Source organism: Bufo bufo, chromosome 10 (genome assembly GCF_905171765.1).
Source record: "Bufo bufo chromosome 10, aBufBuf1.1, whole genome shotgun sequence".
In the NCBI taxonomy this organism is placed as follows: Eukaryota; Metazoa; Chordata; class Amphibia; order Anura; family Bufonidae; genus Bufo; species Bufo bufo.
Window position 1 is genome coordinate 137,105,614 of NC_053398.1, and position 24,052 is coordinate 137,129,665.

The 24,052-nt window shown below is 49.0% G+C and overlaps 1 protein-coding gene across 3 annotated transcripts in view; it reads right to left on the minus strand.

Moving 5' to 3' along the window:
- Positions 1-2,926: 2,926 nt before the first annotated feature.
- Positions 2,927-24,052, minus strand: part of MYLK3 (myosin light chain kinase 3) — a 38,908-nt gene continuing 17,782 nt past the window's right edge. For all 3 annotated transcript variants that reach the window (XM_040409945.1, XM_040409944.1, XM_040409943.1), the window contains exons 5-13: positions 23,180-23,285; positions 13,780-13,873; positions 12,482-12,591; positions 11,439-11,580; positions 9,945-10,015; positions 9,732-9,860; positions 8,746-8,898; positions 8,160-8,292; positions 2,927-3,506 (exon numbers count right to left, since the gene is read on the minus strand). In XM_040409945.1, the coding sequence (XP_040265879.1) occupies positions 3,435-3,506; positions 8,160-8,292; positions 8,746-8,898; positions 9,732-9,860; positions 9,945-10,015; positions 11,439-11,580; positions 12,482-12,591; positions 13,780-13,873; positions 23,180-23,285 (1,010 nt within the window). In that variant the 3' untranslated portion in view covers positions 2,927-3,434. The remainder of the gene's footprint in view (positions 3,507-8,159; positions 8,293-8,745; positions 8,899-9,731; positions 9,861-9,944; positions 10,016-11,438; positions 11,581-12,481; positions 12,592-13,779; positions 13,874-23,179; positions 23,286-24,052) is intronic.

Sequence of the window (24,052 nt, forward strand, 5' to 3'; positions counted from 1 at the left end):
ATCCGCTCCGAACGCTAGTGTGAAAGTAGCCTTAGCCTCTTGCACACGACCATGGATTCCTGCAGGAGCGCACAGCGTCAATAACAAAAAAAAAAACATTTCATGCATTTCTTTACAAGCTAAAATAATGCTGCTGAGCCCCCCCCCCCCCCCCCCCCCCCCAAAAAAAATAATAATCTGTGCAAAGCACCACGTCTAGTGAGGCTTTTCACATTCCTCCCAACCTGGGATGTATTAAAGGGAAGAAAACATAAGATCTACGATGTCTTCTACTGTAACATTTTATTAATTTACAAAGTACATAATCACCAAGTCTGACAGTTGCACACAGCATGTCCCTTCTCATCGCCAAAGAAATGTCACTAACGTCCCATGACCTAAACAAAGCGCCTCCCTACCTCTGCTACATCACCGTCTGTGCCAGAGTTTTAAGGCGATAGACAAATTGATCAGTGCCTATTTAAATCGCTGTTCACAGCGCTTATGCAAGGGGTGGCACAAATGATGGTTATTACGATCATTCATCCCCTCAGTTTGTGTACTGTCGGCAGCACATATTGGCCCAGATTTACGATGGCATCTGTGCCTAGAATCTATAAAGCGATGTCATTTTGGCGCAACTTGGGTTTCTAAGTTTTCCCCAGTGTACAAAAAAAGTGGGCATGGCCTAGGATGCACCATTATTGCACTACAACTGTGGCATAAAATTCTGTCTCTGAGTAAGCCAACCATGTCATCCCTGCGCCACATTCATCATCCAGTCTGAGCCCCTGTGATAAATCTGGTGCCAGGGTAAGTGTACGCCATCTACAGGCTTAGTAAATCTGCTCCACTGTTTATATGGGGTGACGTGTAGATGCAATCACTCGAGCGGTTTATGGGTTTGATGAGTGATCGCCAACACCCTTAGGCCACCTGCACACGTTGCGGAATACGTGCAGAAAAACCTCAGCATATTCCAGGACCGGCAAAGTGTATAAGATTATACAAATCCCACACTTTGCAGATATTTTCAGTGTGGAAATTGACCTGGATTTTAAAACCTGCTGCATGTCAGTGATGATTGCGGTTTTAGGCCCATTTCACACCAGTTAGTTTTCCGCGGGGGTGCAATGCGTGACGTGAATGCATAGCGCCTGCACTGAATCCTGACCCGTCCATGTCAACTGGTCTGTGTACATCACTTCTGCGTTGCATGAAAATCGCAGCATGTTCTATATATTTAGCGTTTTTCACACAGCCCTGGCCCCATAAAAGTGAATAGGGCTTCAGTGAAAAACGCATTGTATCCGGAAGCAAGTGCGGGTGCGATGCGTTTTTCACTGATGGTTGCTAAGAGATGTTGTTTGTAAACCTTTACTTTTTTTTTTTATCATGCACCTGAAAAACGCATTGCACTTGCGTGGAAAAAATGTAACTGAACGCACTCGCAGGCAAAACTGACTGAAGTTGCTTGCAAAATGGTGCGAGTTTCACTGAACGCATCCGGACCTAGTCTGTCACTTTTGTGTTAGAGGCCTTAGCTGCGGATTTTGCCCCTTTTCAGTGGAAGGATGAGGTCTGTGGCAAATCCGCACCAAAAATCGCTGTCAGACATTGCAGATTTTGGTGCGGATAGGCTGCAGAAACGCGCATAAATCGGCAGGGAAATTCATGCAGATCTTATGTGTTCAGCTGCCAACATCTGCAGGTGTCCTTGGGGTGACTGCACACAATGCGGATCACGTTCAGAAGATCCGCATGAAATCTGCACCAAAAAAAACACACATAAATCCACATTATCACATTTGTGGAGGGTTTTATGTGGATTTGATGCAAATTTTCCGCAGACCTCACTCTTCCATTGAAAAGGGCGAAATCCGCAACTGACAATCCGTTCGGTTCCCCTGAATGGGGCTTACAGAAGTCCATGTGGAACTGATTATCAGTCACAGGAATTTCTGCAACAAAATCTGCAGTGTGTGAAGACGCTCTTAGGCCACCTGCACACGGGTGAACACACAAGATCCGCGCAAACGTCCGTGCAGATTGGTGTGCGTTTCTGCAGCACATCGCACCAAAATCCACAATTTCTAACAGTGGATTTGATGTGGTTTTGCTGCAGATCTCATCCTTCCATTGAAAAGGGTGAAATCCGCAGCTAAAACCGTGGCAGTTTTTAATGCAGTTTTTTTGAGCCAAAGCCAGAAATGGGTTGAAAGGGAATGAGAAATATAAAGGAAGCTCGTATACGTCTCCCTCCCGGATCCACTTCTGGCTTTGGCGGAAAAGAAAACTGGGTGTGACACCATTCTTACATTAAATGGGCCAATTATTGGGAACTGGCATTTGTTCCCAATCCCGGGTCCATGTTAAAGGGCCCTAATTTAGGGATCAAAGTTTAACATTCCAGCTCCTGTTGAAACTACAACTCCCAGCATGCACCCTTACTCAGCTGTTCTTGTAACTCCCATAGAAGTGAAAGGAGAATTCTGGAAGTTGTAGTTTCAGAACAGCCGGAGGTCGCTGCCCTAAGCTGCTGGAAGTTTCCTCACGCTCCTCCTCAAAGAATGACCTGATCGGACATGTTGATCCTTCTCCAGCCCAATCCTTCTCTAGCCCGACATCTGCTTTTAGGTGGAATTTGGGCCCCGCTGAAATCAGTGGATTTGGCCAATGTGTGTTGGGCGAATCACTGAACCTTTGCATCTGGCAGACGGATGTATCCCCAGTATCTAGGCGTAAAGTTAGATACATTGCCCATAGGCTCCCATTCCCAAAAAAATGTGCACCGAATATTATTTTTTGTTTTAGGCAGGACACATGTTGGATGCCTGTAAACACTTCATGGTGTTTGGACAGTACGCCCCAATGTGAGGTGTGAACAGAGCCATAGCGCGATTGTCATACTAATGCAATAAACACAAAATAAAATATTTATTTTTTTGGGTGATCACAATTTATTTCCCTTACAAATGCATGCAGTCTCCTCAATCGCATGCAATGAGTCTCTACGGAGCTTCTAGTTGCTACAAGGTAGTAACCATACTGTGACCGTGTCTACAGGGAGAACCGAGCATTCACAATGTGCAGCTAAGAAACCAGTGCCAATACTGTGAGACGACTATTCCTTTAAGAAACCTTTTAGGAGATGCAAATATTCCATTGGGTCCTTCGTAATGCCCGCTCTTCTGCGCTTCAGACCGCGGCGCTTGGCCATAGTGGGACATGACGTTTGCCGTCCTCACATAGTCCTTTGTGGAAAGCCGAGAAGATGGGACCGGCGTCCGAAGACCTCTGCTCGATGGCTCGTAAACTCTACTTACATATACTATATCCAAAATGACTACATTTGTACTGTGAGGCGCTGATCCCTCATTGTCCTTGTGTTGCTGCAGCTCTCGCAGTATTCAGACGGCTGAATGCCTACGTTCCAGCCGCGGTCCGTCCTCCTCCTAGGAAGGCTTAGGGGTAAGTAGCTGGAACTTCCTGAGACGATTTGCAGCAGCGACCACGTAGAAATGTTTCTGGAGGAGACAAGTCAGACGTAAGAAGTAGACTGCCCTATGGCCCCAGACTGGCATGAGTAACCTCAATGTAGGGTGTCGCGGTGATCTGACAACCGGTCATGACAGGCACTGCGTATGTGTATGGGGGGGGACTGTTTGGCAGGCACTGCGTATGGGGGGGGGGGGGGGGGACTGTCTGGTAGGCACTGTGTATGAGGGGGGGGGGCTGTCTGGTAGGCACTGTGTATGGGGGGGGGGGGGGGGGGGGGACTGTCTGGTAGGCACTGTGTATGAGGGGGGGGGGGCTGTCTGGTAGGCACTGTGTATGGGGGGGGGGGGGGGGGACTGTCTGGCAGGCACTGCGTATGGGGGGGACTGTCTGGCAGGCACTGCGTATGGGGGGGGGGGGGGGGGCTGTCTGGTAGGCACTGTGTATGGGGGGGACTGTCTGGTAGGCACTGTGTATGGGGGGGACTGTCTGGTAGGCACTGTGTATGGGGGGGGACTGTCTGGCAGGCACTGTGTATGTGTGTGGAGGGACTGTCTGGCAGGCACTGCGTATGGGGGGGACGGACTGTCTGGCAGGCACTGCGTATGGGGGGGGGCGGACTGTCTGGCAGGCACTGCGTATGGGGGGGGGGGGGACTGTCTGGTAGGCACTGTGTATGGGGAGGGACTGTCTGGCAGGCACTGCGTATGGGGGGGGACTGTCTGGCAGGCACTGCGTATGGGGGGGACTGTCTGGCAGGCACTGCGTATGGGGGGGACTGTCTGGTAGGCACTGTGTATGGGGGGGGACTGTGGTAGGCACTGCGTATGGGGGGGGGGGGGGGTCTGTCTGGCAGGCACTGCGTATGGGAGGGGGGACTGTCTGGCAGGTACTGCGTATGGGGTGAATACTGAATATGAGGCAGACTAGCAAACACAGTGTGTGGAAGCCCCCGAGCAAGCATTGTGTATGAAGGAGACACTGGTTATGGGGGGGACTCTGGAAGGCACAGTGTGTGGGGATGAGAATAGCAAGCACGGTGTATGAAGGGACTCTCTGGCAAGCACTGGTTATGGGGGACTCTGGCAGGCAGTATAGAATGGTGGACTGTGGCAGGTACTGTGTATTGAAGGACTCTGTGTATGAGAGGACTCCCTAGCAGGGAGTGTGTATGCGTGGACTGTGGTAGGCACTGTGTATGGGGTGACTAGCAGGGAGTGTGTATGCGTGGACTGTGGTAGGCACTGTGTATGGGGTGACTAGCAGGGAGTGTGTATGCGTGGACTGTGGTAGGCACTGTGTATGGGGTGACTAGCAGGGAGTGTGTATGGGGGACTCTGAAAGGCACAGTGTGTGGGGACAAGAATAGCAAACACGGTGTATGAAGGGACTCTCTGGCAGGCAGTGTGTATGGGTAGACTGTGGCAGGTACTGTGTATTGAGGGACTCTCTGAGGGACACCCTAGCAGGGAGTGTGTATGGAGGGAATCTTTGGCATGTCCTGTGTACAAGGGAGACTAGCAAACACTCTTTATGGGGGACTCTGGCAGGCACTGTGTATAGGGGGGACTCTCTAGTAGGCAGTTTGTATGGGGGGTACTCTTTGGCAGGCAATGTGTATGAAAGGAATCCCTAGAAGGAAGTGTGTATGCATGGACTGTGGCAGGCACTGTGTATGGGGTGACTCTCTAGCAGGGAGTGTGTATGGGGGGGACTCTTTGGCATGCCCTATGTATGGAGGAGACTAGCAAACACTCTTTATGGGGGACTCTCTGGAAGGTAGTGTGTATGGGGGGACTCTCTGGCAGGTAGTGTGTATGGGGGGACTCTTTGGCAAGCATTGTGTATAAAATGACTCTGGTAGGCACTGTGTATGAAAGGACTGTATGGTAGGCAGTGTGTATGGGAGGACTGTATGGTAGGCAGTGTGTATGTAAGGACTGTATGGTAGGCAGTGTGTATGGGGAGGACTGTATGGTAGGCAGTGTGTATGGGAGGACTGTATGGTAGGCAGTGTGTATGTAAGGACTGTATGGTAGGCAGTGTGTATGGGGAGGACTGTATGGTAGGCAGTGTGTATAGAAGGACTGTATGGTAGGCAGTGTGTATGGGGAGGACTGTATGGTAGGCAGTGTGTATGGGGAGGACTGTATGGTAGGCAGTGTGTATGGGAGGATTGTATGGTAGGCAGTGTGTATGGGAGGATTGTATGGTAGGCAGTGTGTATGGGAGGACTGTATGGTAGGCAGTGTGTATGGTAGGCAGTGTGTATGGGAGGATTGTATGGTAGGCAGTATGTATGGGGAGGACTGTATGGTAGGCAGTATGTATGGGAGAACTCTGGTAGGTAGTGTGTATGGGGAGGACTGTATGGTAGGCAGTGTGTATGGAAGGACTGTATGGTAGGCAGTGTGTATGGAAGGACTGTATGGTAGGCAGTGTGTATGGGAGGATTGTATGGTAGGCAGTGTGTATGGGAGGATTGTATGGTAGGCAGTGTGTATGGGAGGATTGTATGGTAGGCAGTGTGTATGGGAGGACTGTATGATAGGCAGTGTGTATGGGAGGATTGTATGGTAGGCAGTATGTATGGGAGAACTCTGGTAGGCAGTGTGTATGAAAGGACTGTATGGTAGGCAGTGTGTATGGGAGGACTCTCTGGTAGGCAGTATGTATGGGAGGACTGTATGGTAGGCAGTGTGTATGGGAGGATTGTATGGTAGGCAGTGTGTATGGGAGGATTGTATGGTAGGCAGTGTGTATGGGAGGACTGTATGATAGGCAGTGTGTATGGGAGGACTGTATGGTAGGCAGTGTGTATGGGAGGATTGTATGGTAGGCAGTATGTATGGGAGAACTCTGGTAGGTAGTGTGTATGAAAGGACTGTATGGTAGGCAGTGTGTATGGGAGAACTCTGGTAGGCAGTGTGTATGAAAGGACTGTATGGTAGGCAGTGTGTATGGGAGGACTCTCTGGTAGGCAGTATGTATGGGAGGACTGTATGGTAGGCAGTGTGTATGGGAGGACTGTATGGTAGGCAGTATGTATGGGAGGACTCTCTGGTAGGCAGTGTGTATGGGAGGATTGTATGGTAGGCAGTGTGTATGGGAGGACTCTCTGGTAGGCAGTGTGTATGGGGAGGACTCTCTGGTAGGCAGTGTGTATGGGGAGGACTCTCTGGTAGGCAGTGTGTATGGGGAGGACTCTCTGGTAGGCAGTGTGTATGGGAGGACTCTGGTAGGCAGTGTGTATGAAAGGACTGTATGGTAGGCAGTGTGTATGGGAGGACTCTGGTAGGCAGTATGTATGGGAGAACTCTCTGGTAGGCAGTGTGTATGGGAGGACTCTGGTAGGCAGTGTGTATGAAAGGACTCTCTGGTAGGCAGTGTGTATGGGAGGACTCTCTGGTAGGCAGTGTGTATGGGAGGACTCTCTGGTAGGCAGTGTGTATGGGAGGACTCTGGTAGGCAGTGTGTATGAAAGGACTGTATGGTAGGCAGTGTGTATGGGAGGACTCTGGTAGGCAGTATGTATGGGGAGGACTCTCTGGTAGGCAGTATGTATGGGGAGGACTCTCTGGTAGGCAGTGTGTATGGGGAGGACTCTCTGGTAGGCAGTGTGTATGGGGAGGACTCTCTGGTAGGCAGTGTGTATGAAAGGACTGTATGGTAGGCAGTGTGTATGGGAGGACTCTGGTAGGCAGTATGTATGGGAGAACTCTCTGGTAGGCAGTGTGTATGGGAGGACTCTGGTAGGCAGTGTGTATGAAAGGACTCTCTGGTAGGCAGTGTGTATGGGAGGACTCTCTGGTAGGCAGTGTGTATGGGAGGACTCTCTGGTAGGCAGTGTGTATGGGAGGACTCTGGTAGGCAGTGTGTATGAAAGGACTGTATGGTAGGCAGTGTGTATGGGAGGACTCTGGTAGGCAGTATGTATGGGAGAACTCTCTGGTAGGCAGTATGTATGGGGAGGACTCTCTGGTAGGCAGTGTGTATGGGGAGGACTCTCTGGTAGGCAGTGTGTATGGGGAGGACTCTCTGGTAGGCAGTGTGTATGGGAGGACTGTATGGTAGGCAGTGTGTATGGGAGGACTCTGGTAGGCAGTATGTATGGGAGAACTCTCTGGTAGGCAGTGTGTATGGGAGGACTCTGGTAGGCAGTGTGTATGAAAGGACTCTCTGGTAGGCAGTGTGTATGGGAGGACTCTCTGGTAGGCAGTGTGTATGGGAGGACTCTCTGGTAGGCAGTGTGTATGGGAGGACTCTCTGGTAGGCAGTGTGTATGGGAGGACTCTGGTAGGCAGTGTGTATGAAAGGACTGTATGGTAGGCAGTGTGTATGAAAGGACTCTCTGGTAGGCAGTGTGTATGGGGAGGACTCTGGTAGGCAGTATGTATGGGAGAACTCTCTGGTAGGCAGTGTGTATGGGGAGGACTCTGGTAGGCAGTATGTATGGGAGAACTCTCTGGTAGGCAGTATGTATGGGGAGGACTCTCTGGTAGGCAGTGTGTATGGGAGGACTGTACGGTAGGCAGTGTGTATGGGAGGACTCTGGCATGCACTTTATATAGGGGACAGTTTAAATGTTATTGTGGCCCCCTGTATAAGTACAATCTGGCAATGCCGCCTTTAGTCCCCTCGATCTAGAGGTTGGCGTTTCTCTCTACGACTCTTCCACTGACCTTCCATTTCTTCTGTGCCATGTATCTCTGCAGCAAGACTTGTGACTTAAGGCGCACTTTGTATTTTTTGGCTTTTAGAGGCAGGTTGGCGAGCCACTCGTGCTTCAGGCACTGGCCGGCGCTCAATCTGCAGCTGGAAGACATGATATAGAAACCGTCCTCAATAAATAGACAAAGCCGCTGAGCACTCTTCTCGCTGAATCACTGCGACCTGTCATTCTGCTGACTTCCCGCGGCGGCTCCAGGTGATAAACCAGATACAGAAGCCGTTTTCAGCAAGCACTTAGTCACAGAGTCACCCAGGCCTTATAGCTGTGCAGAGTCTCTGCGGCTTCTCCTCTGATTACAATGCTTGATTTATAGCAGGGATGCCCAACCTGCGGCCCTCCAGCTGTTGCAAAACTACAACTCCCAGCATGCCTGGACAGCCTACAGCTATTAGGGCATACTGGGAGTTGTATTTTTGCAACAGCTGGAGGGCCGCAGGTTGGGCATCCCTGATTTATAGGGAGGGAGTAGCTAGGAAAATCATTTACAGCAGAGGTTGTACATCCCCTTTAAGTAATAGGACTCATTGGCGTTTTACCTCTTTTCTTTCACTAACAATCTGGAAATAAAGTCTTTGGCCTCTTCTGACACGTCAGCAAATGTCTCTGCATCGAAATCCCAGTTACAGTTCACAATGTAGTTCATGGTCTCCGCGTCACTTTCACCCAAAAACGGAGACAGGCCGCTGAGTCTAGAAAAGAATGGGGTATTGAGCGCGGGGAGATAACGGGGAAACCGTGTCAGTAACATTTAAAAGAGGATTGTAAAAACATGGCTGCTTTCCTCGAAAAACAGCACCACCCCTGTCCACAGGTGAGTTATGGTATTACAGCTCAGGTCACATTCACAAGTGTGGAGCAGTTTCTGAAAGGATGCAGCCATGCTCTTCTAGCCCTGAACACTCCCTTTAACTGGCCACCAACCTGCGTCTTTCCAGGTGTTGTGAAACTACAACTCCCAGCATGCACTAACAGTTACACACGTAAACTCCACCTTAAAGGAGTTTTCCCAGAAACACCATATTGGTACCCAATATCAGATCGGTGGGGGGGGGGGTCTGACATCTTGCATCCTACCGATCAGCTCAAGTCAAGGGGAACTGAGCTGCCAGAATGGCCACTATTTGGCATATGTTTAGGTTGGGTATGCGGTTTACTTCCAGAGCTGCACCTGCCGCTAACAGGTAATCCGTGGGAGTGCTGGGTGTTGGACCCCCGCCTATGATTAGGTCATCAACATCAAAACCCCCTTTAGAATAAAAGGGATTGCACACAAAAACAGCGCCACCCTTGCCTATGGGCTGCGTCTGGTATTGCAGCTGGGTGGGTCTCAGCTACACTACACACAAGGCCCATAGAAGAGACTGGTGCTGCAACCATCATAGAAACACACTGTGTTGTCGGTGGCCCCTGACCCGGGCTCAGTTTCGCCCCGCGGTCCCCCGCTTGTCTACAGTGAGAGGTTTGTGAAGAGGATTCAGGAACTCATAAGAATATGTGGCACCCAAGCCAGAACGTGACTCACAGCATGTAGGTAATGACGCCTACGCTCCACATGTCCGTGGGGAAGGACACAAAATCGTAATTTATCACTTCTGGAGCCAAAAACTCTGGTGTCCCGAAATTCACTTTCAGCTTTTCACGTGGCTTGTACCTAAGAAATGACCACAAATGATCAGAGTCATGAATGGCAGCTCCGATTGGCTGCCTGAGGACGAGACAGATTGCAAGCACTCACCTCCTGGCCAGCCCAAAGTCTATGATCTTTATCTGGTTCCCGGTGCGACTGACGCAGAGAATATTCTCCGGCTGCAGGAGGCAAAGAAGGTTCAGTGTCAGGGTGCATAGTCGATGAGATGCCCTTAAAGGGGGTCTCCTATGAAGTATTATTGCAATATACAGTACATGCAATACAAATATTGTATGGCTTTCATATTCCTCCCTAGTAGCGCCCCCTGCTGTTTCTCCTTCTGGTCCACCTCCTCCATTCAGTGGTGGACGCACATGCTCAGTAGCTTCCCTGCTCCCTTCCTCCTCCCAGTGCTGGCGTGAAGCGGCTCAGACACCTTTCACTCATTTATCCCTACTTTTAAACCCGTAGAAGTATATGTCTGTATCTCTCTCTAGACAGCGGAGAAAGAAATTGCATTACACGTCATACTGCTACTAATTAGCGGAATCGCTGGGGCTACGTTTGAGGGACTATTTGGTATGGAGCAGAGTAAGAGCTGACTGCAATGCACTCCTGGGAGATGCAGGTGATGAGCTACTGTCCACCCACAAAAAGAGCTGCAGAGAGGGGAGGAAACAGGCTAAAAAAGAGTTAGTTTCTTTTTGTTTGTTTTTTTAGTTTATTTATTTATTTTTTAATTTGTGGGATAACTTCGTCACACAAGACGGATAGGCTGTGGATTTTCTGCAAAGGACTTGTGTGTGGAAAATCTGCAGTGTATACATTGGCAGCAAAGTGGGCGAGACTTTTAAAAAATCTCAACCACATGTAGGGTCAGACTACAGAGTTTGTAGTCTGTTGCCATGGAAACAATTAAGTGTAAATACCAAACATTAAGAGATTTTTAGTCAGGATTAGATGCATTCTTACTTCATTTTTATTTATTTTAGATGCATTGGAGATATATCAAAAATGACTGCCATGATGGACATGCCCTTTAAATGGGAATGGCAGGAGATTTGTCCCTATGACATCGGCTGACCTGTTACATGTGCATTTGGCAGCTGAAGGCATCTGTGTTGGTCCCATGTTCATATGTGCCCGCATTGCTGAGAAATATGATGTTTTAATATATGCAAATGAGCCTCTAGGTGCAACGGGGGCGTTACCTGTACACCTAGAGGCTCTGCTCTCTCTGCAATTGCCGCTCTCTCTGGACCGAGCAGTGAAATTGTCATCACATCTGGCCCTGTCAATCAAAGTAGACAGGGAGCAGCAGTTGCAGAGAGAGCATAGTCTCTAGGTGTAATGGTAACGCCCCCGTTGCACCTAGAGGCTCATTTGCATATAATAAAACATTACTTTTCTCAGCAATGCGGACACATATGAACGTGGGACCAACACAGATGTCTTCAGCTGCCAAGTGCACATGTAACAGGTCAACCAGTGTCATAGGGACAGATCTGCCGACAGAGGCCCTTTAAGTCATCCTCAGCTAGACACATAGAAAGAGGTTGTAGTGATGACCCCTTTAATGGCGCCCATGTTGTAGCACATTACCTTGAGGTCCAGATGTAGAATGTACTGTTGGTGCACGTAGTAAATCCCTTCGCAGATCTGTTTGGTGAACATGATGGCGTCCAGCTCTGTGAGGTGGTAACTTTCATCCGTGATCCTGTCAAATAATTCTCCTCCGTCCAGACTGAAGGGAAGCAAACACAAAATCTCTTAAAGGGAGGGGACCACCAGTATGGCCACCATCTACTTTTCCTAGACTCCTGGTAAAATGAAAGGGGTTTAAATATTGATAGGATAGGTGATCAATATGTGACGGGTGGGCGGGTCTGAGTCCGGGTGCCAATCAGCTGTTGCGGGACTCAGGCCCCTTCCTCGGCCGGTGATGTCACGTCCATCGGTCACAAGGCCTTTGTGTAGCTCAGTCCTATTCAAGTGAATGGGACTGAATTGCAATACCAAGCACGGCCACTATACAATGTAGGGCGCTGTGCTAGGTATACTATGAAGAGGGCCCTTAAAAAAAATACTGATAAACTATTCCAACTGCATTCAACGGGATGTTAACGGGATTGCTCCCATTCACTGACAGCAAGATCTTGGAAATGGTCAGTAATCGAAACACAAAAGCCTATTATAAAGTTGCAGAACTGCTCAATGCTCTTCATTCCAATAAGGGCTTGTTCACGAGAACGTAAGGGCTCCACGCCCGTGCTGCGGTCCGCAAGGCACGGGCACCGACCGTGGGGCAGCCGCATGCGGATCGCAGACCTATTCCCTTGAATGGGGTTCGCGATCTGTCCGTTACGCAAAGAGATAAAAGTTCTGTTTTTTGGCGGAACGAAACGCCACAGAAGCACTCCGTAGTGTTTCCGCGGGGTTCCGTTCTGCACCGCATCTCCGGATTTGCGGACCCATTCACTTGATGCAGAATGCATACGGCTGGTGACCCGTGTATTGCGGAACCGCCGTATGCGGCACGGGCACGGATTCCTTACGTTCGTGTGAACAAGCCCTAAGTAAGAGGGCGACCCAGCGACTTCTATTACTATTCCTGCAGCAGCATCCCCCCCCGGCTCCATACATACTACTCCATGATTAAGGTCAGGTCGTTCTTGCACTCGAAGGCGTCGTATAACTGGATCAGGTTGACGTGATTTAACTGATTCATCACGTTAATTTCGTTCTTCACCTCGTCCTGCAAGAAAAAAAAAGACAAGACAGGTCACGGCGGCGGCTGTGGCATTTCCCTCCTCCTTGTTCTCCCCATGTAAGAAGATGAAGGGTCTGGTGATCCAGGAGTAAATAAACGGATAATTAGAGGCCGGCAGGCGTCCTCCCGACGAGCGGCGCTGCCAGGCTGCCCTTTACCAGTCCCCCGATCTGAGCCTGCTGCAGGAGCACCGACAGCTTCTCCCGCTAAGAGCCTCATGAATATGCAAATGTATTCCACCCCCCCCCCCCCCCCCCCCCCCCCGCGGTAAAGGGCGCACACCAGGGTTCAAACCACTGAAATCCCCCATTAATGCAAAAATAACACGAAAACTTCAGCCTGGAAGGAAAAGCCTTGTGTTATACTCTAGTCACATCCAAAGCTGCCCTCAGAGTTCTATGTTTTTGCTTCGGGCGTAGGCACCTGTCGGCCATTGACTCACGTTGTAAAAAGCAATTAGTTTAAAAAAAAAAAATACTTTTTTTTTTATTTTTTATTACACTGTGTCCCTCTGTATACATTTGGCGCATGCGCCGGGAGCTTTCCTGACACATGCACTGAATGTGAAATGAAGCGAAATGTGAACAGACCCTTATCGTTAGCTCATATGTCACCGCCGACCCCTGCTGGTATCATGCAACAAAACAAAAAAACAAAAAGTTTGCAAAACAGCATCATATATAACAGGCATGCTCAACCTGCGGCCCTCCAGCTGTTGCAAAACTACAACTCCCAGCATGCCCGAACAGCCTACAGGTATCAGCCTACAGCAGGGCATTGTGGGAGTTGTAGTTTTACAACAGTTGGAGGATGCCTGATTATAAGATGACAGATTTTACCTGCACCGATACACTGTAGCAAACCATCAGGACAAAAGAGAGATTTGCGCTGCTGATGCATTAGGAGTCAGTCTGTAGCAAACCCTTCGGGTGAATTCACACGCAGCAGATTTGCAGCAGAAATTTCCACGACTCTCTCCAACCAAAATGAAATTTCTGCAATAAATCTGCCTGTACATTAGGTTTGTACCGGGTTTTCAGTCTCTGGATGCAAACAGGAATGTCATCATTCACTGACAGCAAGCAGCTGTCATTTAAATAGTGAAGAATTAGATTCAAGGTATATAAGATAAAAACTTTTGTCTGTTGGGTGCACCCGTGGCACCCTACTCACCCTGTCTTTGGGCGCTTTCACCTTGATGATTTTTGCAGCCAGTCGGAGCCCGGATGAAATTTCCACACACTTGTGAACTTGTCCAAAGCGCCCCCTAGGGATCAACATGAAGAGTAAGCATTCCCGCACTGCCCTAGATGTATATTGGATTTTCTACGTCCACCAGATGGCACTATGACAGCAAAAATTTAAAATAAATAAATATATGGCCTATTTTATTAAACTAATAAACAAAAAACAATTCCACTTTATTCTACTTCTTGTGCATGATTAGGGGGGCGGCCATCTTGCCCGAGCTGCTGCTAACAGCTTTCAGACATCTGCTTTACAGCAGCCACAGGAATCCGTAGTCTGGAGATGTTCATTGATTTCTAAAGGGAGAGTGTTGCGGGAATGCTCTGTGCAGAAATCATTGTGCAGGGAGGGGGAGGGGATGAGCTGTCATATCACTCTATTTTCATGGTGGATCCTGTGTTATGTGTTTATATATATATTCATTTGCTTTACTCACTTACTGTATATAGCACTGACATATTTCGCAGACATTATCGTCATGATATGTGTTACCCGTCATTGTAATCCTGCCTGTGATGATAATGAGATGACTGCTGAGAAGTGATCCGTACAGATTAGGAAGTGTGTTTCAGTCTGTGGTACTACCATAACTCCTCGGAAGCATGACTACTGTCTTGGGGTTATGATCTTTTCTTTGTCTGATCGGTAGGAACCCCACTGGTCATGAGAAAGGGGGGTCCAGTGTCTTCCTGTATATATGGATCAGCACTTTACCGCTGCTGCGGCTGCATTCACCTTCGTGGGATGTCCGCTAGAGATCGCCGAGTGCTGTCTTCGTCAGTCCCATAGAGAGTGAATGGAGTTCGGGAGGACACAGGACCCCCTGGTTGCGATCATTGGTGGTCCCAGCGGTCAGACCCCTACTGACTAGACACTTAGCACTATCCTATTGATGGGAGATAAGTTTAAATCTTGGCACAGCCAAGCTGTTTGTATAGCGCCACCTGCTGTTTGCTCACTGAGATGGACACTCATTCTCAGTTACATCCTTCAACTGCCACCAGCTGCAGCAGAAAGGACACGCCCCCAGAGCTGTGATAGGAAGAGCATGGACACACCCCCGAGCTGCAGCGGAAAGGACACGCCCCCTGAGCTGTGATAGGAAGAGCATGGACACGCCCCCTAAGCTGCCGCAGAAAGGACATGCCCCCTGAGCGGTCAGCCTGATATAAATCTAGCAGAGCAAAGAATGGGGAGATCTCTGGATGCATGTGAGGTGCAGGGCTGGTTCCAAGTTTTTTAGAAAAAATTGTCATGTACTATATGATAATAATAAAAAATGTTAATTAATGTAAATAATTTTTATTTTTTACATTAATCATGGGATCACCCTTTTAAGGGCTCATGCACACGAACGTATTTTCTTTCCGTGCCCGTTCCGTTTTTTACGAAACCATTCATTTCAATGGGTCCACAAAAAAAAATGAAGGTACTCCATGTGCATTCCATTTCTGTATGTCCGTATTTCCGTTTCCGGAAAAAAATAGAACATGTCCTATTATTGTCCGCATTACGGACAAGGACGGGACTGTTCTATTAGGGGCCGTCTGTTCCGTTCTGCAAAATACGGAATGCACTCGGACGTCATCTGTATTTTTTGCGGACAACAAAATACATACGGAGATAGATAGATGGTACCCTACTGCATAGATAACCTAAGAAAAGCAATAGAGACATGGTCCTCTTTGGGTGGAGTTGCCCTTTAAAAAGTTCTACAAAAAAAAACAAACCATGTATAAAAATATAAATGAAGCCAGACACAGGAAGGTGGATACAAAATAACATCCCGTCTTATCCTTATTTTTCTGCTGTTAACTGGGGACACATGTAGGACACCGTGGTTAACCCCCACTCTGCCGCAACGGAAAAAGTTACGCAACGGGCGTCCTGTGAGCACGATATGTTTTAAGGCAAGACCTCAGAGATGTTTTGGGAGTTTGTCAAAGTGCTGCTGTTATCGCTGCTTATAAATAGCCCCGGTACATGGTAAACCATTGAAAGACCAGGAGCTTGAATCTCAGCTTTCTCACGCTTTACAATGGATTAGCCGCTCGCCCAGCTGTCGGCTAGCTGCGTAATGCACTGCGCGGTGCTTTCTGTACGCCTTAGTCACATGCCGCGGGTGTAAATACATCCTGACGTACACAGAGGGGGTACGGTCCAGCTGCGGCCTGTAACAGCTGCAGGACTGATTGACTTGGCTTTCCTTAATCCCTGCTACCTGAATCAGAAGGAAATAAACAAGTCTGTGCCCCATCGAGGGGCAGCCTGCAGTACGGCTCCAAGATTCCTGGACAAGTCTCAGCTTAAAGGGCATCTGTCAGCAGTTTTGCACCTATGACACTGGCTGACCTGTTACATGTGCGCTTGGCAGCTGAAGGCATCTGTGTTGGTCCCATGTTCTTATGTGCCCGCATTGCTGAGAAATATGATGTTTTATTATATGCAAATGAGCCTCTAGGAGCAATGGGGGCGTTACTGTTACACCGTTCAGTGTATCTGTCGGGTCCTCAGCACTTTCATATGACAGGGCCAGGTGTGATGAGGATTCAATTCCTGGTCCTGTCAATCAAATTGCAGAGAGAGCAGAGCCTCTAGGTGTAACGGTAACGCCCCCATTGCTCCTAGAGGCTCATTTGCATATATTAAAACATCCTTTTTCTCAGCAATGTGGGCACATAGGAACATGGGACCAACGCAGAGGCCTTCTGTGTGGTGTGGAGAGTCAGTCTGCGGGACAGTAGATAGAACGGTGATCGCACACATCTCCGTGATTTATATATTGATGACCTTTCCTCGGGAGAGGTCATTAATATGAGATCGGGGGCAATCAGCTGTTGGAGGAAACCATGGCGGTCAGAGCTACACTGATGGCCGCGGCCTCCTTGCAGCTTAGGGCTAAATGCGCACCATCAGGATTGCGTGTGGATTTTCCTGCGCGGATTTGCGTGCGGAAAATCCGCACCGTAGGTCATGTACGTTGTATTCTATGAGAATTTTTAAAATGCTCAATGCACACGATGCAGATTTTTTCCCGCACGGATTTTGACCTGCGATGTCAATTTATTATATTTTTTCACTTAGTAAAATCCGCACCAATTGATGCGGGTTGACCGCACAGATTTGCCTGCGAACACCTGCGGATTTCAGTGCGGATTCTCCGCACATGAATCCTGAACGCGTGCGTGTACCCTAACAGCGCCGTGCATTGGATAGTGGCCGTGCTTGGTATTGCAGCTGAGCCCCATTTACTTGAATAGGACTGACCTGTGCCTAGACCGTGTGACCGATGAATGTGACGTCAGTGGCCTAGGAAGAGAGCGCCATGGCCTCTGCGTGCATCTGATCGGCAGGGTTGCAGAGAGTCCGACCCCTTGTATCGTGATGTCGTACAGAAGTAACACTGCTACAGATGGGGAGTTTTCATGTTCAGAAGATGAAGTCTTCGGACAGACGTGTATTAGGGAATTGCTTTCTGTGCAATTCCCTAACGTCTCAGCAGTCGTCGATTTCTGCCCGCCGCTGGTAACTTGTGCGCCACCCGGGGGTTAAACATTCGGCTGGCGCAGGAGAGGATCTGGGTGACATTTACACGGCAACACAAACAACATGTAGGTGTTTTCAAACAGACGGTTTTCGGGATTAAACATCTTAAGAGAAGTCATTTCTGTTTTCTAACTCAATTTCGCTGCCAAATCGTAAATGTCACGGTTAATTAATGCGCCGAGCGGCGAGAAAACTCAGGGGTTTGATTTCAGGAGTATGTCCTGGACCCTAATACACTCGACTCTCATTACTGACCCCAAAATATTAGATGCACCAAACCTTTCCCCAATAAAGCGGCCACTCTGTGACGTGGACCTCCCTTCTGTTTTGCTATGTGTTTTCAGTTCTCTGGATGCAGGCAGCAGTGTAAAGGAGGGAGGTTTTCATTCAGGCTGACGTGGATCTGTCCACTGTAATGCCTATAAAAATACACTTCCAATATATATTTTGGAGCCGTCTGTCTAGTTGTTTTTTTGTTACATGTCTGGACATCTGGAAAAGCTGGAGGACTTAAATATGGCTGCCACAAGACCCGTGACCCCAGACACCACCCCCATCAGTACAGACCCCAAATACCACCCCTATCAGTACAGACCCCAAATACCACCCCCATCAGTACAGACCCCAGACACCACCCCCATCAGTACAGACCCCAAATACCACCCCCATCAGTACAGACCACAAATACCACCCCCATCAGTACAGACCCCAAATACCAACCCCATCAGTACAGATCCCAAAAAAAAAAAACATCAGTAAAGACCCCAAATACCACCCCCTCAGTACAGACCCCAAATAAAACCCCCATTAGTACAGACCCCAAATAAAACCCCCATCAGTACAGACCCCAGACACCACCCCCATCAGTGCAGACCCCAGACACCACCCCCATCAGTGCAGACCCCAGACACCACCCCCATCAGTACAGACCCCAGGCACAACCCCCATCAGTACAGACCCCAGACTTGACCCCCATATGTACAGACTCCAAATACCACCCCCAGACACAACCTACGACCCCCACACCTTAAGAAAACCCAGATAAGACCCCCATCTATATATACCCCAGACGCAACATACTGGGGGTCATATACTAACATTTTTACTCCAGTTGTTGGAGTAAAAAAATGTCGTAAGACCCCTTTTTGCGACTTTTTAAACATTGTTGTGTGGGTGTTTTTATGACTTCCTCACCACTTGGCAGTTGAGAGCGCATGGCAGGGGCCATTGTATGCCTGAAAACAGGAGTAAAAACTTCATCAGTCATGTGGCGGAGTAGTTTTTACTCCAAGTGTCGGACTGTTGGAGCACGCCTTATCATAAATTAGGCAAATCCTCCGGCAATACAAAGACCTGCGTAAATGACGTCTTTGTAAATGACCCCTACTATCTATACAGAACCCTAGAGCACAGACCCATCAATACAGACTCCAGACCAGACCCCCCTATCAGTATAGACTCCAGACCAGACCCCCCTATCAGTATAGACTCCAGACCAGACCCCCTATCAGTATAGACTCCAGACCAGACCCCCTATCAGTATAGACTACAGACCAGACCCCCCCATTAGTATAGACTACAGATCAGACCCCCTATTAGTATAGACTCCAGACCAGACCCTCCTATCAGTATAGACTCAGACCAGACCCTCCTATCAGTATAGACTCCAGACCCCCCCCTCCCAGTATAGACTCCAGACCCCCCCTCCCAGTATAGACTCCAGACCAGACCCTCCTATCAGTATAGACTCCAGACCAGACACTCCTATCAGTATAGACTCCAGACCAGACCCCCCTATCAGTATAGACTCCAGACCAGAGCCCCCTATCAGTATAGACTCCAGACCAGACCCTCCTATCAGTATAGACTCCAGACTAGACTTTCCTATCAGTATAGACTCCAGACCCCCCCCCTCCCAGTATAGACTCTAGACCAGACCCTCCTCCCAGTATAGACTCCAGACCCTCCTATCAGTATAGACTCCAGACCAGACCCTCCTATCAGTATAGACTCCAGACCCCCCCTCCCAGTATAGACTCCAGACCAGACCCTCCTATCAGTATAGACTCCAGACCAGACACTCCTATCAGTATAGACTCCAGACCAGACCCTCCTATCAGTATAGACTCCAGACCAGACCCTCCTATCAGTATAGACTCCAGACCAGACCCCCCTCCCAGTATAGACTCCAGACCAGACCCCCCCCCCTCCCAGTATAGACTCCAGACCAGACCCTCCTATCAGTATAGACTCCAGACCAGACACTCCTATCAGTATAGACTCCAGACCAGACACTCCTATCAGTATAGACTCCAGACCAGACCCTCCTATCAGTATAGACTCCAGACCAGACCCCCCTCCCAGTATAGACTCCAGACCAGACCCCCCTCCCAGTATAGACTCCAGACCAGACCCCCCCCCCCTCCCAGTATAGACTCCAGACCAGACCCTCCTATCAGTATAGACTCCAGACCAGACACTCCTATCAGTATAGACTCCAGACCAGACACTCCTATCAGTATAGACTCCAGACCAGACCCTCCTATCAGTATAGACTCCAGACCAGACCCCCCTCCCAGTATAGACTCCAGACCAGACCCCCCTCCCAGTATAGACTCCAGACCCCCCTCCCAGTATAGACTCCAGACCAGACCCCCCTATCAGTATAGACTCCAGACCAGACCCTCCTAAAAGTATAGACTCCAGACTAGACTTTTCAATCAGTATAGACTCCAGACTAGACTTTCCTATCAGTATAGACTCCAGAGCCCCCTCCCAGTATAGACTCTAGACGAGACCCTCCTCCCAGTATAGACTCCAGACCAGACCCTCCTATCAGTATAGACTCCAGACCAGACCCTCCTATCAGTATAGACTCCAGACCCCCCCCCCCCCTCCCAGTATAGACTCCAGACCAGACCCTCCTATCAGTATAGACTCCAGACCAGACCCTCCTATCAGTATAGACTCCAGACCAGACCCCCCTATCAGTATAGACTCCAGACCAGACCCTCCTAACAGTATAGACTCCAGACTAGACTTTTCAATCAGTATAGACTCCAGACTAGACTTTCCTATCAGTATAGACTCCAGACCCCCCCTCCCAGTATAGACTCTAGACGAGACCCTCCTCCCAGTATAGACTCCAGACCAGACCCTCCTATCAGTATAGACTCCAGACCAGACCCTCCTATCAGTATAGACTCCAGACCCCCCCCCCCCCCTCCTAGTATAGACTCCAGACCAGACCCTCCTATCAGTATAGACTCCAGACCAGACCCCCCTATCAGTATAGACTCCAGACCAGACCCTCCTATCAGTATAGACTCCAGACCCCCCCCTCCCAGTATAGACTCTAGACGAGACCCTCCTCCCAGTATAGACTCCAGACCAGACCCTCCTATCAGTATAGACTCCAGACCAGACCCTCCTATCAGTATAGACTCCAGACCAGACCCTCCTATCAGTATAGACTCCAGACCCCCCCCCCTCCTAGTATAGACTCCAGACCAGACCCTCCTATCAGTATAGACTCCAGACCAGACCCTCCTATCAGTATAGACTCCAGACCAGACCCCCCTATCAGTATAGACTCCAGACCAGACCCTCCTATCAGTATAGACTCCAGACCCCCCCCCTCCTAGTATAGACTCCAGACCAGACCCTCCTATCAGTATAGACTCCAGACCAGACCCTCCTATCAGTATAGACTCCAGACCAGACCCCCCTATCAGTATAGACTCCAGACCAGACCCTCCTATCAGTATAGACTCTAGACCAGACCCTCCCATCCTATGCACAACAAAGTACGTTTCTGCCACCGCAGCTGCCCTATATACAGTGGGATGCGGAAGTTTGGGCAACCTTGTTAATCGTCATGATTTTCCTGTATAAATCGTTGGTTGTTACGATAAAAAATGTCAGTTAAATCTATCATATAGGAGACACACACAGTGATATCTGAGGAGTGAAATGAAGTTTATTGGATTTACAGAAAGTGCTATAATTGTTTATACAGAATTAGGCAGGTGCATACATTTGGGCACTGTGTTGTCATTTTATTGATTCCAAAACCTTTAGAACTAATTATTGGAGCTCAAATTGGCTTGGTAAGGTCAGTGACCCCTGACCTACATACACAGGTGAATCCAATTATGAGAAAGAGTATTTAAGGGGGTCAATTATAAGTTTCCCTCCTCTTTTAATTTTCTCTGAAGAGTAGCAACATGGGGGTCTCAAAACAAAGATTGTTCACCCTCATGGTTTAGGGGAAGGATACAGAAAGCTGTCTCAGAGATTTCAGCTTCTGTTTCCACAGTTAGGAACATATTGAGGAAATGGAAGACCACAGGCTCAGTTCAAGTTAAGGCTCGAAGCGGCAGACCAAGAAAAATCTCGGACAGACAGAAGCGACGAATGGTGAGAAGAGTCAGAGTCAACCCACAGACCAGCACCAAAGACCTACAACATCATCTTGCTGCAGATGGAGTCACTGTGCATCGTTCAACCATTCGGAGCACTTTACACAAGGAGATGCTGTAGGCGAGAGCGATGCAGAGGAAGCCTGTTCTCCGCTTGAGGTCGGCTAAAGCACATTGGGACAAGACAGCTTCATTTTGGAATAAGGTGCTGTGGACTGATGACACTGAAATGGAGTTATTTGGCCATAACAAGGGGCGTTATACATGGAGGAAAAAGAACACAGCATTCCAAGAAAAACACCTGCTACCTACAGTACAATATGGTGGTGGTTCCATCATGCTGTGGGGCTGTGTGGCCAGTGCAGGGACTGGGAATCTTGTCAGAGTTGAGGGACGCATGGATTCCACTCAGTATCAGCAGATTCTGGAGACCAATGTCCAGGAATCAGTGACAAAGCTGAAGCTGCGCCGGGGCTGGATCTTTCAACAAGACAACGACCCTAAACACTGCTCAAAATCCACTAAGGCATTTATACAGAGGAACAAGTACAACGTTCTGGAATGGCCGTCTCAGTCCCCAGACCTGACTATAATGGAAAATCTGTGGTGTGACTTAGAGAGAGCTGTCCATGCTCGGAAGCCATCAAACCTGAAGGAACTAAAGATGTTCTGTAAAGAGGAATGGTCCAAAATACCTTCAACCAGAATCCAGACTCTCATTGGAACCTACAGGAAGCGTTTAGAGGCTGTAATTTCTACAAAAGGAGGATCTACTAAATATTATATCATTTCTTTTTTGTGGAGCCCAAATGTATGTATGCACCTGCCTAATTTTGTTTAAACAATTATAGCACACTTTCTGTAAATCCAATAAACTTCATTTCACTCCTCAGATATCCCTGTGTGTGTCTCCTATATGATAGATTTATCGTAACAACCAACGATTTATACAGGAAAATCATGACGATTAACAAGGTTGCCCAAACTTTTGCATCCCACTGTATCCTAGCAGAGCGGCGCCCACATTACCGCGCTCCGATGTCTGGACGAGCCTGGGGGGGCAGCGCGGTGCCGGAGCAGAGGGCTGGTGTCTGCAGCACTCCCTTCCAGATCTGACAACACTTCCTGAGGTCCACAAGGAGGTATCTCCCATGGAAAGAGAACCATCTCGCTAACGCCGCCTTGTGACTATGACTTGTAAGTAAGATGCAACTATTGAGTAAAACAGACAAGTCAGGAGAGGAGACGAGGGCCCTATGACAGGCGGGTTTGCTTTCTGAGTGTGATTTGTTATGGAGGCCGCTGTAGCGATGCCACTGGTTGCATGCCCCTATGTGAGTGCATGAGCCGCAGCTTACCCTCCCAGGACCTCATGCTGGCACACGGTGTAGCAGGACGATAAGATGGCTTGCTTGATGCTCACTATTCGGTGGTTGAACGGTGCCGGAGGGGGCGGACAGTCATCTGTAAGAAAACGACACGTCTGAAGGTGGACATCACGCAGCTTGCAAATAGGTGAGGACAGGGGCAATGTCATGTCATTATCCCTGTCCTCACTAACATGACCACGTGAGTAAATAGGTCACTGCCACCCATATGTTCAGTCTCCCCCCCCCCCCCTGAAATACTCTGTGCTGCTGCTGGTGCTGGCTCCTTCCATGTGATCGCTCCCTTGTTTCTATTCCCCTCCTCACATCATAACGCTGACCCTGTCACATGTATCCCGGTCCTCACTAATATCAATACATGAATGGACAGGTCAGCACATTACTCTCCTGAAATACTCTGTGCTGCAGAAGGACCCCGCTCCATCCATTCTCAGTCAGTGACCTTCCACTTGCCTCATATCAGGACACTACCCCCGTCACATGGTGCCCTGTCCTCACTAACATCATCATATGCGGGTACAGGTCACTGCCCTACACAAGATCAGCCCATCCCTCTGCTGAAATACTCTGTGCTGCAGAAGGACTCCTGCTCCATCCATTCTTAGTCTGTGACCTCCCACTTGCCTCCATTCCACCATGAAACTTCACCCATCAGGTCAGCACACTCCTCTCCTGAAATACTCTGTGCTGCCCTGGGTGCCAGCTCCTTCCACTTGCTTCCATTTCCCTGCTCACATTCTTACTTTACCCCGTCACTTGCAGTCCTGTTCTCACAAACATCATCACATGACTGGACAGGTCACTGCCACCCATAAGACCAGTACACTGCTGTCCTTAAATACT